The 13,855-nt window shown below is 38.3% G+C and overlaps 1 protein-coding gene across 1 annotated transcript; it reads right to left on the reverse strand.

Moving 5' to 3' along the window:
- Nucleotides 1–10,791: 10,791 nt before the first annotated feature.
- Nucleotides 10,792–12,243, reverse strand: LOC112805512 (uncharacterized). The gene is made up of 2 exons (XM_025847887.1): nt 12,195–12,243; nt 10,792–11,207 (listed from the first exon to the last, which is right to left on the reverse strand). Exons 1-2 carry the CDS (start codon nt 12,241–12,243, stop codon nt 10,792–10,794), a joined length of 465 nt encoding a protein of 154 aa, XP_025703672.1.
- Between the last annotated feature and the right edge of the window lie 1,612 nt (nt 12,244–13,855).

The raw sequence follows: 13,855 nt of genomic DNA on the forward strand, positions 1-13,855 counted from the left end.
TGATGATGGCATGAGGTTGAAGCTTGCTTAGTTTTTATTTGGTGTAGTTCTGTTTTCACACTTTGGAGGGACGTTTGGGTCTCCTGGACTATGTGATAAACCCCAATTTCATGGTTTATCTTGTGCTTAATTTAGGGGATTTTATCAACTTATCTCACATTTATTCAATGAAATTGCATGGTTTTTGTAATTCTCCCTAATTTATGCTTAAGAGTGAGAGCATGCTTTTTAGGCCTTAAAATAGCTAAATCTAATTCACTTTAATTCCATTCGATGCCTTGATATGTTTGTTGAGTGATTTCAGATTCATAAGGCAAGTATTGGATGGAAGAGGTGAAGAGAAAAGCATGCAAAGTGGAGAGTTCATGAAGAAATGAGCATTTGGAGAATTCAAGCCCACGCGCATGAGTCATTCACGCGTACGCGTGAGAAGGACATTCATTGTCACACGCACGTGTCACCCACGCGTACGCGTGAGGAGGAAATCTGCCAGCGACGCACACGCGTGACGTTGATCACGTGACCTCATTAAAGTGAATATGCTGGGGGCAATTTCTGAGCTTTCTAGGCCCAAATCCAACTCATTTCTGAGGCTATTTCATGTAGAATTCAAGCTGGGTCAAAGGGGAGAGCAATTAGATTAGCTAGGATGATCTTTTATATAGTTTTCTAGAGAGAGAAGCTCTCTCTTCTCTCTAGAATTAGGGTAAATTATGTCAACTTTCTTAGATCTAGGGTTTAATTATTGTTTTCATCTTATTTTCTTTGAAATTTCTTGTTCATACATCATTGTTCTCTTAGTTTACATTGTTAATTTTCTTTTTATGCCTTTTTTTATGTTGATGAACTCTTGTTGGATTTGGATTTCCTTTTAATTCAATTTATGTTTTATGTTTCTTTGATGTTTAATTGAGTTGCTATTGTTAATTTCTTGCATTGGGTAGTTGTAGAATTTACTAATTATTACAATTTACTATGCTTTCCTTTTATGCCTTCCAAGTGTTTGACAAAATGCTTGGTTGGATGTTAGAGTACCTTTTCGAGCATTCTTGGCTTGGAAAGAGAAATTAGGTGCTCTTGAGTCACTAGAGTCGTTAGTTAATATTGTTTCCATTGACTCTAATCTCTTGCTAATTTAATTAATAAGTTGATTAGGACTTTTGGATTGAGATTAACTAGTCTTATTTGACTTTCTCTCATGTGAAGATAACATTGCACCTTCTTCCAATGTTGGAGATGACTAAATAGGATTAGCTCTTGTTAATTGTTGTATCATAATTAATGACTAGGATAGAAAGCCTATACTCTCATTTCTTGCCATAAATGCCTCTTTTTATTACTTGCTTTATTTAGTTGTTTGATTTACTTTTCTTGTTATTTATTTTCTTGCCCCTATATGCAAACCACCCCTTGGATACCATAACCAATAATGTGCATAACTCACTGCAATTCCTTTGGGAGACGACCCGAGATCTAATACTCTCAGTATTTTTATTGGTTTGCACTCGTGACAAACAAAATTAAACTTTGATTGAGTGTTACTTGTCGGTTTGGAACTATACTTGTAACGAAGTTATTTCTCTTTTACCAAGAAGAAATTCCCAACCGACGGTCTTACTCTTTCAAGTCTTTGGCGCTGTTGCCATGGAATTGCAATGTGTGCTTGTTATTAGTTATTGTATATATGTTAATGTTGTAAATAGCTTGGTTTTTGGTATTTTTGCCAGTTTTTGCTAGTTTTAGGATTTGGTTTTCTTTGTTTCTTATTAGATTTTGTTTTCATTTGCTCTTGCTACTATTAATTCTCACCACTTTGGCTATAAGTTTGGTTCTAACTATTTTGTAGGGAATGGAAGCTATAATAAGGATATGCATCAAGGATGGGACAATCAAATGTGGGAAGAGCCTTAAGCATTTGATCAACCTTCATGGCAACAACCTCCACTAATGTATTATGATCAAGAGTCATACCATGATGCATACCAATCTAATGTATGTGGTGGATCTCCTTGTGGTTACCAACCACAACCACCATATGCATATGACGTTCTTCCTCAACATAGCCTCCAACAACCCTTCTCACAAACTTCATACCACCATTCACCTCCATATGATCCTAACCCATATCCACCATACCAACCACCATATGAACCATACTTAGAACCTCCACATTTCCAACACCAATACTCCTAAGAACCACCAATTCCTTATACACCACCTCAAGACTTTCCCCAATATGAGCCACCTTCCAACTATGACACTCTTCCCTCAAATAATGAACCCTCTCTTCCACCACCTCCTTCATTTGAGGAAGCACTCCATGCCTTCATACTAGAATAACAAAGAGATATTAGCTCTTACATCCAAAGGCAAGAAGAGAAGCAAAAGGAACTAAAGAAGTTAGAAGTCATGGTTGAACCAAGAAGCATAGTGAGGGAGTGAATTTAAAGTTTCAAGGTGAAGAAGAAGAGTTAAAGCAAGAATTGCAACAAGAGGAGGAAGTAGAGATAATTGACATAAAGAAAGTGGTTGAAGATTTAGATGTTGAATGCAAAGAGGAATCTCAAGTTGGAAAGCCTTCTTCCATGGAGTCTAAAGGTGATATTGAGGGGGATAGTGCACAACCTCCAAGGCATGATGTGATTGAAGAATTGGAAGAGACGGGGCAAGCACCAAGTTCCCATATCTATGATGATTCAGCATCAATATATGATCCTTTTGAGCTTGATGAATCCTTCTCTACTGAATTTGGATTTGATGTTGAGGTATATTTCACCCAACCTATAAGATATAACTTGAGTAATGGGGAAGAGCTAGAAGACAGTGGTAAAGAAGCTTGTGAACTTGAGGAAGCTTGGCAAGAGGTAGAGCTTGAAGAACCTTGCCAAGTGGTGAAAGCCTCTAGAAGAGGATGGACGAGAGTGGAACATGTTCTATTGGTGCACAAATCCCCACACTTCGTACAACTATACTAGCAAGTTCACTAGGTCATCCAAGTAATACTTGAGTGAGTCAGGGTCGATCCCACAAGGATTTTAGTTTGAAGCAAGCTATGGTTATGTAGGTATGTTTGTTTAATTTCATAAAAGGAATAAAGAGAAAAGGTTACTCAGAACTCAGAAGTCATGTAAACTATGATAAGAAGATGGTTAAGGCTTGGAGATGCTTTGTCCTTCTAGATTAACTCTGGTCTTATTGTCTCCTTCAATTGTGAATGATTTCTTCTATGGCAGGATATATGTGATCAACGCCGTATGATCGCAGTCGCCAATCTCCTCAAGATCTGAACCCCAGGGTAAGTGTGGATCCATTCTGATTGAGAGTGAAGCTCCTACAGTCCATTCTCCTTAATAATCCTACTCAAAACGCCACAGACAAGGTCGAATCTTCTAGATCAAAGAATGCTGTACTTTTAAGTTCTAGCCTCTACCACAGAAACTCTAATCTCCCCAAACCTCAGCTAGCTGGTGTCTTGAGAAGTCCCCAACGAAATTGTGGATTAGCCGTCTAAGAGATGTATAATCAAGCTGGCGGTTCAATGCTTTCTAGTTACATATTTACATGAACCCAAGAAGAACACGGGTGGTTGTCAGGCACACAGTCTTAGTATGAAGAACGAAGATGATTGTCATGGGTCATCCCATTCATTAAGTTGAAGAATGAAGATACATCTTAGAATTGAATGAAACACGGATTGAAGAGAAAAGGTAATACTTTTATTAATCCATAAAACTCAATAGGGCTTCTCCCCTCAACCTAGGAGGATTAGAAACTCATACTGATAGAAAACACAATGATAAACGAAAATATGTCATAAAGTCCTCTATGATTATGTAAAATAGCTCTTAAATACTAAACTAATGACTAAGGATTACATATGAAGCGTAAAATAGTATCTTTAGTGCTAAAATCCACTTTTGGGGCCTACTTGGTGAGTGTTTGGGCTGAGCTTTGACGAGATCCACGTGCTATGAGGCCTTTAGGGCATTGAACACTAGCTAGGGGGTCCTCTTTGGGCGTTTGGATGCTGGTCTCCTTCTTTGGGTGCTTGACGCTTGGATTGGGGCAGGAGGCTGGCGTTGGATGCCAGTTTTGGGACTTCAATTCGGAAGCAAAGTATAGACTATTATACATTGATGGAAAGCTCTGGAAGTTAGATTTCCATATCCATTGAGAATGCTGCATTTGAATATCTTTAGCTCCAGAAAATCTCTTTCGAGTGCCAGGAGGTCAGATTTGGACAGAATCTGTAGTGCTTTCTCTGTCTCTGAATTAGACTTTTGCTCTAGCTCTTCAATTTTGGCTAGAAAATACCTGAAATTACATAAAAACACACAGACTCAAAGTAAAATAAAAAATGTGAATTTAACACTAAAACCTATGAAAATATAATAAAGCTTAAACAAAACATACAAAAAACTATATGAAAATGATGCCAAAAAGCGTATAAAATATTCGCTCATTACGACACCAAACTTAAATTGTTGCTTATCCCCAAGTAACTAAAAATAAAGTAGGATAAAAAGAAGATTATGATACAATAAATTTCAGAGTTTTCAATGAAGGTTAGTTTCAATTAGATGAGTGGGACTTAATAGCTTTTTGCTTCTGACTAGTTTTGGCATCTCACTATCCCTTGAAACTTAGAAATATTGGTCTCTTTAGGAACTTAGAATCTAGATGATATTATTGACTCTCCTAGTTTAGTTCTTTATTATTCCTTAATATAGCTTTCAGAGTATAGGCCGTGACCCTAAGCACTTTATTTTCCAGTATTACCACCGAATACATAAATGCCACAGACACTTTAACTGGGTGAATCCTTTCGGATTGTGATTCAGCATTGCTAGAATCCCTAGATAGAGGTGTCCAGTGTTCTTAAGCACACTCTTAGGATTTTAGATCTTTTCACCTTTGCCTTTTGTTTTAAAGGGTTACTAGTTTTTTGCTCTTGCCTTTTGGTTTAAAGAGCTATTGCCTTTTTCTACTATTTATAAATTTTTTTCATTTTATTTTTTTGCCATTTTATTATTTTTTTCACATGCATATATTATTTTTTTCTTTTAATGCTTTTTCTTTTTCTTTTTACTACTTTTTCTTGTTTCAGGAATCAATTTATTTAGATTTTTTAGATTACTAATAATACTTTTCCTTTTTCATCATTCTTTCAAGAGCCAACATTCTAAAATTCCAACTTTAAATATGCATTATTCATTCATACATTCAGAAAACTAAAGCAATGCCACCACATCAAAATAATTTATTATTCTTATTGTAAAACCCAAAAATTTATGCATTTCTAATTCTTCTAAAAAAATTACTATTTTATTCATGTTTAATACTGATAAGAGGAATATTTTATACTAATTGGAAAATAAAGATTAATTACTACTAATGCTTATGTAATTCAAAAAATTAAAAGACAAAATAAAAATAAAGACTTAAATACTACTAGTGATCATGTAACTCCAAATTAGGATAGAAATATGAAAAACAGGAATTGGAATAGTCACAGGGTTGAAACTCAACAGCCTTTAGCTTGAGGGGCACTGGGCTCTTCAGGAGAGAGCTTCTGGCGCTTCAACTCCTCTATCTCATGCTCCTGCTTCTCTTGCTCTTTGATCAGTTTGCAAATCATGCTAGTCTGATCTTTCTGCTCCTCTTTGAGTTGATCTAAGGTGGTTTGCAAGTGCATCACAGATGCCTTCAGCTGGTCCCAATACTCAATTGGGAATCTCTTGGGAAGGCTTAAGTGCCTTCCTTTTGGGTTGATCCTCTGGTATCCTGGAGCTTTCCATCACTTTCTTAGTGATTGGGCTTTCCACTAGAATAAAGTTGTCCACATGGATCAAGACCTTCGCCTCTTGGTATAGGCAAAAGATAAGGTTTCGATAGGCTAGCATGGAATTAGTAGACATCTTGTTTGCCAACTTGTACCTCTCACGGGGGATTATTTGGTGAACTTCTACCTCATTCTCCATCATGATGCAGTGAACCATCACAACTCTTTGAATAGTGACTTTAGAGCGGTTACTTGTATGGAGTATAGAACGCCCAATGAGGTCTAGCCATCCTCTAGCAATTGGCTTGAGGTTCATTCTTTTCAGTTGGTTTGGCTTGCTCTTTGCATCCTCAATCCATTGAGTTCCAGGCAGGCAGATGTCCTCTAGGCAGATGTCCTCTAGCAATGGAAGAGAGACTCCAAAGGCAAGCCAGTCCAACTAAGAAGACTGGACCTCAAGCCTGTAGCTAGAGGATGGTTGGGGTTCATTCAACGCTCCATCATCCCCACTAGCAACCGATCTGAAGTTACTGTGGATCGGGCCATCATGATTCATGGCATCATGATTGGAGAGGAAGTAGAAGTTCATGAGGTCATCTCTAATGAAATCTACAAAATAGCCGACAAGCCCTCACCCATGGCACGGCTAGCTTTTCCTCACCTTATTTGCCATCTATGTTACTCAGCGGGAGTTATCATAGAAGGAGACATCTCCATTGAAGAGGATAAGGCCATCACCAAGAAGAGGATGGAGCAAGCAAGAGAGACCCTTCACGGTTCTCAAGAGATGCATGAGGAAGCTCATCATCAAGAAATCCCTGAGATGCCTCAAGGGATGCACTTTCCTCCCAACAACTATTGGGAACAACTCAACACTTCCTTAGAAGATTTGAGCCACAATGTTGAACAATTGAGGGTGGAACATCATGAGCACTCCATCATTCTCCAAGAAATAAGAGAAGACCAAAGAGCAATGAGGGAGGAGCAACAAAAGCAAGGAAGGGACATAGAAGAGCTTAAGGACATTGTTGGTCCTTCAAGAAGAAGACGCCACTAAAGGTGGATTCATTCCTTGTTCTTTATTTCTTTCTGTTTTCGGTTTTTAATGTTGTGTTTATCTATGTTTTGTGTCTTTACTTCATGATCATTAGTATGTAACCATGTCTTAAAGATATGAATAAAATCCATTAATCCTTCACCTCTCTTAAAAGAAAAATGTTTTAATTCAAAAGAACAAGAAGTACATGAATTTCAAATTTATCCTTGAATTTAGTTTAATTATATTGATGTGGTGACAATACTTTTTGCTTTCTGAATGAATGCTTGAACAGTGCATAATTTTGATCTTGTTGTTTATGAATGTTAAAATTGTTGGCTCTTGAAAGAATGATGAACAAAGAGAAATGTTATTGATGATCTGAAAAATCATGAAATTGATTCTTGAAGCAAGAAAAAGCAGTGAAAAAAAAGTGGCGAAAAAAAATAGAAAGAAAAAGAAAAAGCAAGCAGAAAAAGCCAATAGCCCTTAAAACCAAAAGGCAAGGGTAAAAAGGATCCAAGGCTTTGAGCATCAATGGATAGGAGGGCCCAAGGAAATAAAATCCAGGCCTAAGCGGCTAAATCAAGCTGTCCCTAACCATGTGCTTGTGTCATGAAGGTCCAAGTGAAAAGCTTGAGACTGAGTGGTTAAAGTCGTGATCCAAAGCAAAAGAGTGTGCTTAAGAGCTTTGGACACCTCTAACTGGGGACTTTAGCAAATCTAAGTCACAATCTGAAAAGGTTCACCCAGTTATGTGTCTGTGGCATTTATGTATCCGGTGGTAATACTGGAAAACAAAGTGCTTAGGGCCACGGCCAAGACTCATAAGTAGCTGTGTTCAAGAATCAACATGCTTAACTAGGAAAGTCAATAACACTATCCGAAATTCTAAGTTCCTAGAGAAGCCAATCATTCTAAACTTCAAAGGAAAAAGTGAGATGCCAAAACTGTTCAGAAGCAAAAAGCTACAAGTCCCGCTCATATAATTAGAATTAATATTCATTGATATTTTGAAATTTATAGTATATTCTCTTCTTTTTATCCTAATTGATTTTCAGTTGCTTGGGGACAAGCAACAATTTAAGTTTGGTGTTGTGATGAGCGGATAATTTATACGCTTTTTGGCATTGTTTTTAGGTAGTTTTTAGTAAGTTCAAGCTACTTTTAGGGATGTTTTCATTAGTTTTTATGTTAAATTCACATTTCTGGACTTTACTATGAGTTTGTGTGTTTTTCTGTGATTTCAGGTAAATTCTGGCTGAAATTGAGGGACTTGAGCAAAACTCTAAAAAAGGCTAACAAAAGGACTGTTGATGCTGTTGGAATCTGACCTCCCTGCACTCGAAATAGATTTTCTGGAGCTACAGAACTCTAAATGGCGCGCGCTTAACGGCGTTGGAAAGTAGACATCCAGAGCTTTCCAGCAATATATAATAGTCCATACTTTATTCGTAAATTGATGACGTAACTTGGCGTTGAACGCCAAGTACATGCTGCTGTCTGGAGTTAAACGCCAGAAAAACGTCATGATCCGGAGTTGAACGCCCAAAACACGTCATAACTTGGAGTTCAACTCCAAGAAAAGCCTCAGCTCATGGGTAGATCAAGCTCAGCCCAAACATACACCAAGTGGGCCCCAAAGTGGATTTAAGCATCAATTACTTACTCATGTAAACCCTAGGAGATAGTTTATTATAAATAGAACATTTAACTATTGTATTAGACGTCTTTTGACCACGTTTCATCTTTGGTCTCAGTTTTGTTTTATTCTTCATTATAAGAGGCCATTGAGCACGTTTTGGGGGGCTGGCCATTCGGCCATGCCTGAACCTTTCACTTATGTATTTTCAACGGTGGAGTTTCTGCACACCATAGATTAAGTGTGTGGAGCTCTGCTGTACCTCAAGTTTCAATACAATTACTATTACTTTTTACTCAATTCTCTTTTATTCTTATTCCAAGATATATGTTGCACTTCAACTTGATGAATGTGATGATCCGTGACACTCATCATCATTCTCACCTATGAACGCGCGTGACTGACAACCACTTCCGTTCTACTTTAGGCCGGGCGCATATCTCTTAGATTCTCCAACAGAATCTTCATGGTATAAGCTAGATAGATGGCGGCATTCATGGGGATCCGGAAAGTCTAACCTTGTCTGTGGTATTCCGCGTAGGATCCTGGGAATCCGGAAAGTCTAACCTTGTCTGTGGTATTCCGAGTAGGATTCCGGTATTGAATGATTGTGACGAGCTTCAAACTCCTGAAGGCTGGGCGTTAGTGACAGATGCAAAAGAATCAATGGATTTTATTCCAACCTGATTGAGAACTGACAGATGATTAGCCGTGCTATGACAGAGCATTTGGACCATTTTCACTGAGAGGATGGGATGTAGCCATCAACCAAGGGTGATGCCTCCAGACGATTAGCCGTGCAGTGACAGCGCATAGGACCATTTTTCCGAGAGGATTAAAAGTAGCCACTGATGATGGTGATGCCCTACATACAGCTTGCCAAGGAAAGGAGTAAAGAGGATTGAAGAAAGAGTGAATAGTGAAGTAGAGTTTCAAGAGGAGCACAGCATCTCCATACACCTATCTGAAATTCCCACTATTGATTTACATAAGTATTTCTATCCCTTTTTATTTTCCAATTATTATTAATTTCCGAAATCCATAAACCAATTTTAATCTGCCTAACTGAGATTTACAAGGTGACCATAGCTTGCTTCATACCAACAATCTCTGTGGGATCGACCCTTACTCGCGTAAGGTTTATTACTTGGACGACCCAGTACACTTGCTGGTTAGTTGAACGGAGTTGTGAATTCAAATAAAGCCAATTATTAAATTTTATACAAGTACAAAGAGCATGTGATCACAATTTCTTCCACCACTCATCCTCAAGCAAAAGGTAAGAAAGGAAGAAGAAGAAAAAGTGAAGTAAAGGAGAAGAAAAGAAGAGAATTCGAATGAGAGGTGGTGAAAGAGGGGGAGAGAGCACGGACACAAATATATAGGGAATGGGGAGGGATTTTCAAACTCAATCTTAAAATAAAAATAAAATTTTGAAAAAGATAAAAAAAAAGATAAGTTGTTAAACTTGAAAGATAAGAAAAAGAAATGGAAAAGATATAAAAGATACAAGGATAATATAAGAAGTATGAAAAAGATTTGAAAGTTTAATAAAGATAGGAATAAGAATTTCAAAAGATAAGAAAAGATTTGAAAGGATTGTAAAACTAGTTGAAAAAGATATGAGATTTTGAAAAAGATTTGAAAAGATTTAAAATTATTTTAAATTTGAAATTAAATTGAATTTGAAGTATTTGAACAAGATTTGATTTAAAAATCAAAGAAATTCAAAATTAAGTTTAAAAAAGATGGATTGAATAAAAAAAGATAAGATTTTGGAAATTACCTCCCATGCTGTCTAGCTGGTGTTTAAACGCCCAGAATGGCTGCATTTTGGCGTTTAACGCTGCTGCTTTTGCTTGCTGTGCATTGAACACCCATAATGGCACCCATTCTAGCATTTAACGCTAAGCTACCCTCATTATGGGCGTTTGAACTCCCAGCCAGGTGCCCTGGCTGGCGTTCAATGCTAGGCTTATCTTCCCCATTGGGCGTTGAACGCCCAACCATGCTCCCTGGCTAGCATTTCAATGCCAGGCTTGCTGCCTCCATGGGTGTTTGAACGCCCAATTTCCACTCTTTTCTGGAGTTTAACCCTAGAGAGATCCATTTTCCAAGGTATTCTCTTTGTTGTTCTGCATCATTCTATCTCTGTTTAAACACCGTTCATGATCACTAACATTAAAATCAACCTAATTAAAAATAAATTATAAGGAAAAACTAATTAAAACCAAAATGATTAAAAAAAAATTAGAAAACAATATATAATTAATCATTGGGTTGCCTCCCAATAAGCGCTTCTTTAATGTTTTTAGCTGGACTTCACTATACTTATCTTAGTAGTAGTGTTAAGCCTTCTGGCTCAAAATCTCCTCTAAGGTAATGCTTGAGACTCTGCCCATTGACAATGAACCTTGCATCAAGATCTTTACCTTGAAGTTTTATGTGCCCGTAAGGTGATATACTAGTAATCACAAACGGTCCCGTCCAACAAGATTTGAGTTTCCTATGGAATAGTTTGAGTCTTAAGTTGAAGAGCAGGACCTTCTGTCCTGGTTCAAAGACTTTGGAAGATATCTTCCTGTCATGCCACCTTTTTGCCTTTTCCTTATAGATCTTTACATTTTCAAATGCAGCTAAGCGGAATTCCTCCAACTCATTTAGTTGGAGAAGCCGTTTCTCTCCTGCTGCTTTAGCATCAAAATTAAGGAATCTATTAGCCCAATAGGCCTTGTGTTCTAGTTCCACTGGAAGATGATAGGATTATCCATATACTAGCTGATATGGTGAGGTTCTAATGGGGATTTTGAAAGCTGTTCTGTATGCCCACAGAGCATCATCAAGCTTTCTAGCCCAATCCTTTCTAGAGGTACTTACTGTCCTCTCTAGGATTTGTTTTAGTTCTCTATTTGAGACTTCAGCTTGCCCATTTGTTTGGGGATGATACGGTATTGCTACTTTATGGCAAACTCTGTAACGGCTTAAGACAGAATCCAACTTTCTATTGCATAAATAAGTACCTCCATCACTAATAAGTGTCTTAGGGACACCAAATCTGCTGAAGATGTTCTTTTGGAGGAACTTCATCACTAATCTAGTGTCATTAGTGGGGGATGCTATTGCTTCAACCCATTTAGTTACATAATCTTCTGCTACAAGGATGTAGGTGTTTGAGTATGAAGGCAGGAAGGGTTCCATGAAGTCTATGCCCTATACATCAAACAACTCAATCTCTAGGATTCCTTGCTGAGGCAGGCCATAACCATGGGGGAGATTACCAGCTCTCTGGCAACTATCACAGTTACGAACAAACTCTATAGAATCCTTGAAGAGTGTGAGCTAGTAGAAGCCACTTTGGAGAACCTTGGTGGCTATCCGCTCACTTCCAAAATGTCCTTTATAGTCTGAGCCATGGCAATGCCATAGAATTCTCTGTGCCTCTTCTTCAGACATACATCATTAGATTATTCCATCCGAGCATCTCTTAAAGAGATATAGTTCATCCCACAAGTAGTACTTTGCATCATGCATGAGTTTTTGGGCTTTCTGCCTGTTAAACTCTTTGGGAATAAACCTTATAGGCTTGTAATTTACAATGTCTGTAAACCAAGGTGTTGTCCAAATGGCAAAGTGTTGCTCATCTGTAAAGGTTTTGGATATGTCAGTGGAGGTTGCAAAGGTCCCTGCCACTTGTTCAATCCGAGACAAGTGGTCAACCACTTGATGTTCTGTACCTTTTCTGTCTCTGATCTCTATATGAACTCTTGCAGGAGTAATACCCATCTTATAAGTCTGGGTTTAGAGTCCTGCTTAGTGAGTAGATACCTCAGAGCAGCATGGTCAGTGTAGTAACCTTAGATCCTACTAGGTTGGATCTGAACTTTTCAATGGCATACACCACAGCAGGTAATTCCTTTTCTGTAGTAGTATAATTTTTCCGCGCATCATTTAATACATGACTAGCATAGTAAATGACATGCAGAAGCTTGTCATGTCTCTGCCACCAGAACTGCGCCAACGGATGGTCACTGGCATCACACATCAGTTTGAATGGCAATTCCCAATTAGGTGCAGAAATGATAGGAGCAATGACAAGCTTGGCTTTCAGGGTTTCAAAGGCATGCAGGCATTCTTGGTCAAAGACAAATAGAACATCAGTGGCCAAGAGATTACACAGGAGTTTTGTGATTTTAGAAAAATCTTTTATGAACCTCCTGTGAAATCCTGCATGTCTAGGAAACTTCTGATTGATTTGACATTAGTTGGTGGTGGCAATCGTTCAGTCACTTCCACCTTAGCTTGATCTACTTCTATTCCTTTGTTTGAAATCCGATGCCCAAGAACAATGCCTTCAGTCACCATGATGTGGCATTTTTCCCAGTTTAGAACTAGGTTTGTTTCTTGACATCTTTTCAGAAGTAGGGCCAGATGATCAAGGCAAGAGTCAAATGAGTCTCCAAAGATAGAGAAGTCATCCATGAACACTTCAAGGAACTTCTCTACTATATCAGAGAAGATGGATAACATACATCTCTGAAAGGTGGTAGGTGCATTGCACAAGCCAAAGGGCATTCACCTGTAGACAAACACGCCATATGGGCATGTGAATGCTGTCTTTTCTTGATCCTGTATATCCATTGCTATTTGATTGTAACCAGAATATCCATCCAAGAAATAATAAAATTCATGCCCTACCAATCTCTCTAGTATTCAGTTAATAAATGGTAAAGGAAAATGATCTTTCCTGGTGGCGTTATTGAGCCTTCTACAGACAATGCACATACGCCACCTTGCAACTGTCCTTGTAGGAATCAGTTCATTCTTTTTATTATAAACCACTGTCATGCCTCCCTTCTTGGGAACAACTTGGACAAGGCTCAACCAATGGCAATCAGAAATGGGATAAATAATCCCAGCCTCCCAGAGCATAGTGACTTCCTTCTGCACTACTTTCTTCATGACTAGATTTAGTTACCTTTGTGGTTGCACCACTAGTTTGGCATCATCCTCCAGCAGGATTTTATGCATGCATCGAGTCAGGTTAATGCCCTTAAGGTCATTTATAGTCCACCCAAGGGCGGTCCTGTGTGTCTTGAGCACTTGGATTAGTGCTTCTTCTTTCTGTGGTTCTAAGGCAAAGCTTATGATTACAGAATAAGTATCTCCATCTCTCAGAAATGCATATTTCATGGAGGAAGGTAATGGCTTGAGTTCAAGCTCTAGAGGTTTCCCCTTTTCTTTAAGGGTCTCTAGAAGTTCCTCTAAATCAGGCTAGGCATCTATAAGGATGTCATTCAGCCTTTCTTTGAGTCCATCAGCCATGTTTACTTCTTCTACCAGGGAGTCAATGAGGTCAATGCTCATGCACTCCTCTGGGGTGTCTTGATGCTGCATA

This window comes from Arachis hypogaea, chromosome 6 (assembly GCF_003086295.3).
Source record: "Arachis hypogaea cultivar Tifrunner chromosome 6, arahy.Tifrunner.gnm2.J5K5, whole genome shotgun sequence".
NCBI lineage: Eukaryota > Viridiplantae > Streptophyta > Magnoliopsida > Fabales > Fabaceae > Arachis > Arachis hypogaea.

What these genes read in the sequence shown, in the direction of transcription:
- LOC112805512 (XM_025847887.1), bottom strand. Translation starts at nt 12,243, where the DNA reads ATGGGTATTACTCCTGCAAGAGTTCATATAGAGATCAGAGACAGAAAA. An exon ending in AGAGATCAGAGACAGAAAAG is followed by an intron (nt 11,208 to 12,194) that starts GTACAGAACATC and finishes ATCATCTTCCAG; the next exon opens with TGGAACTAGAACACAAGGCC.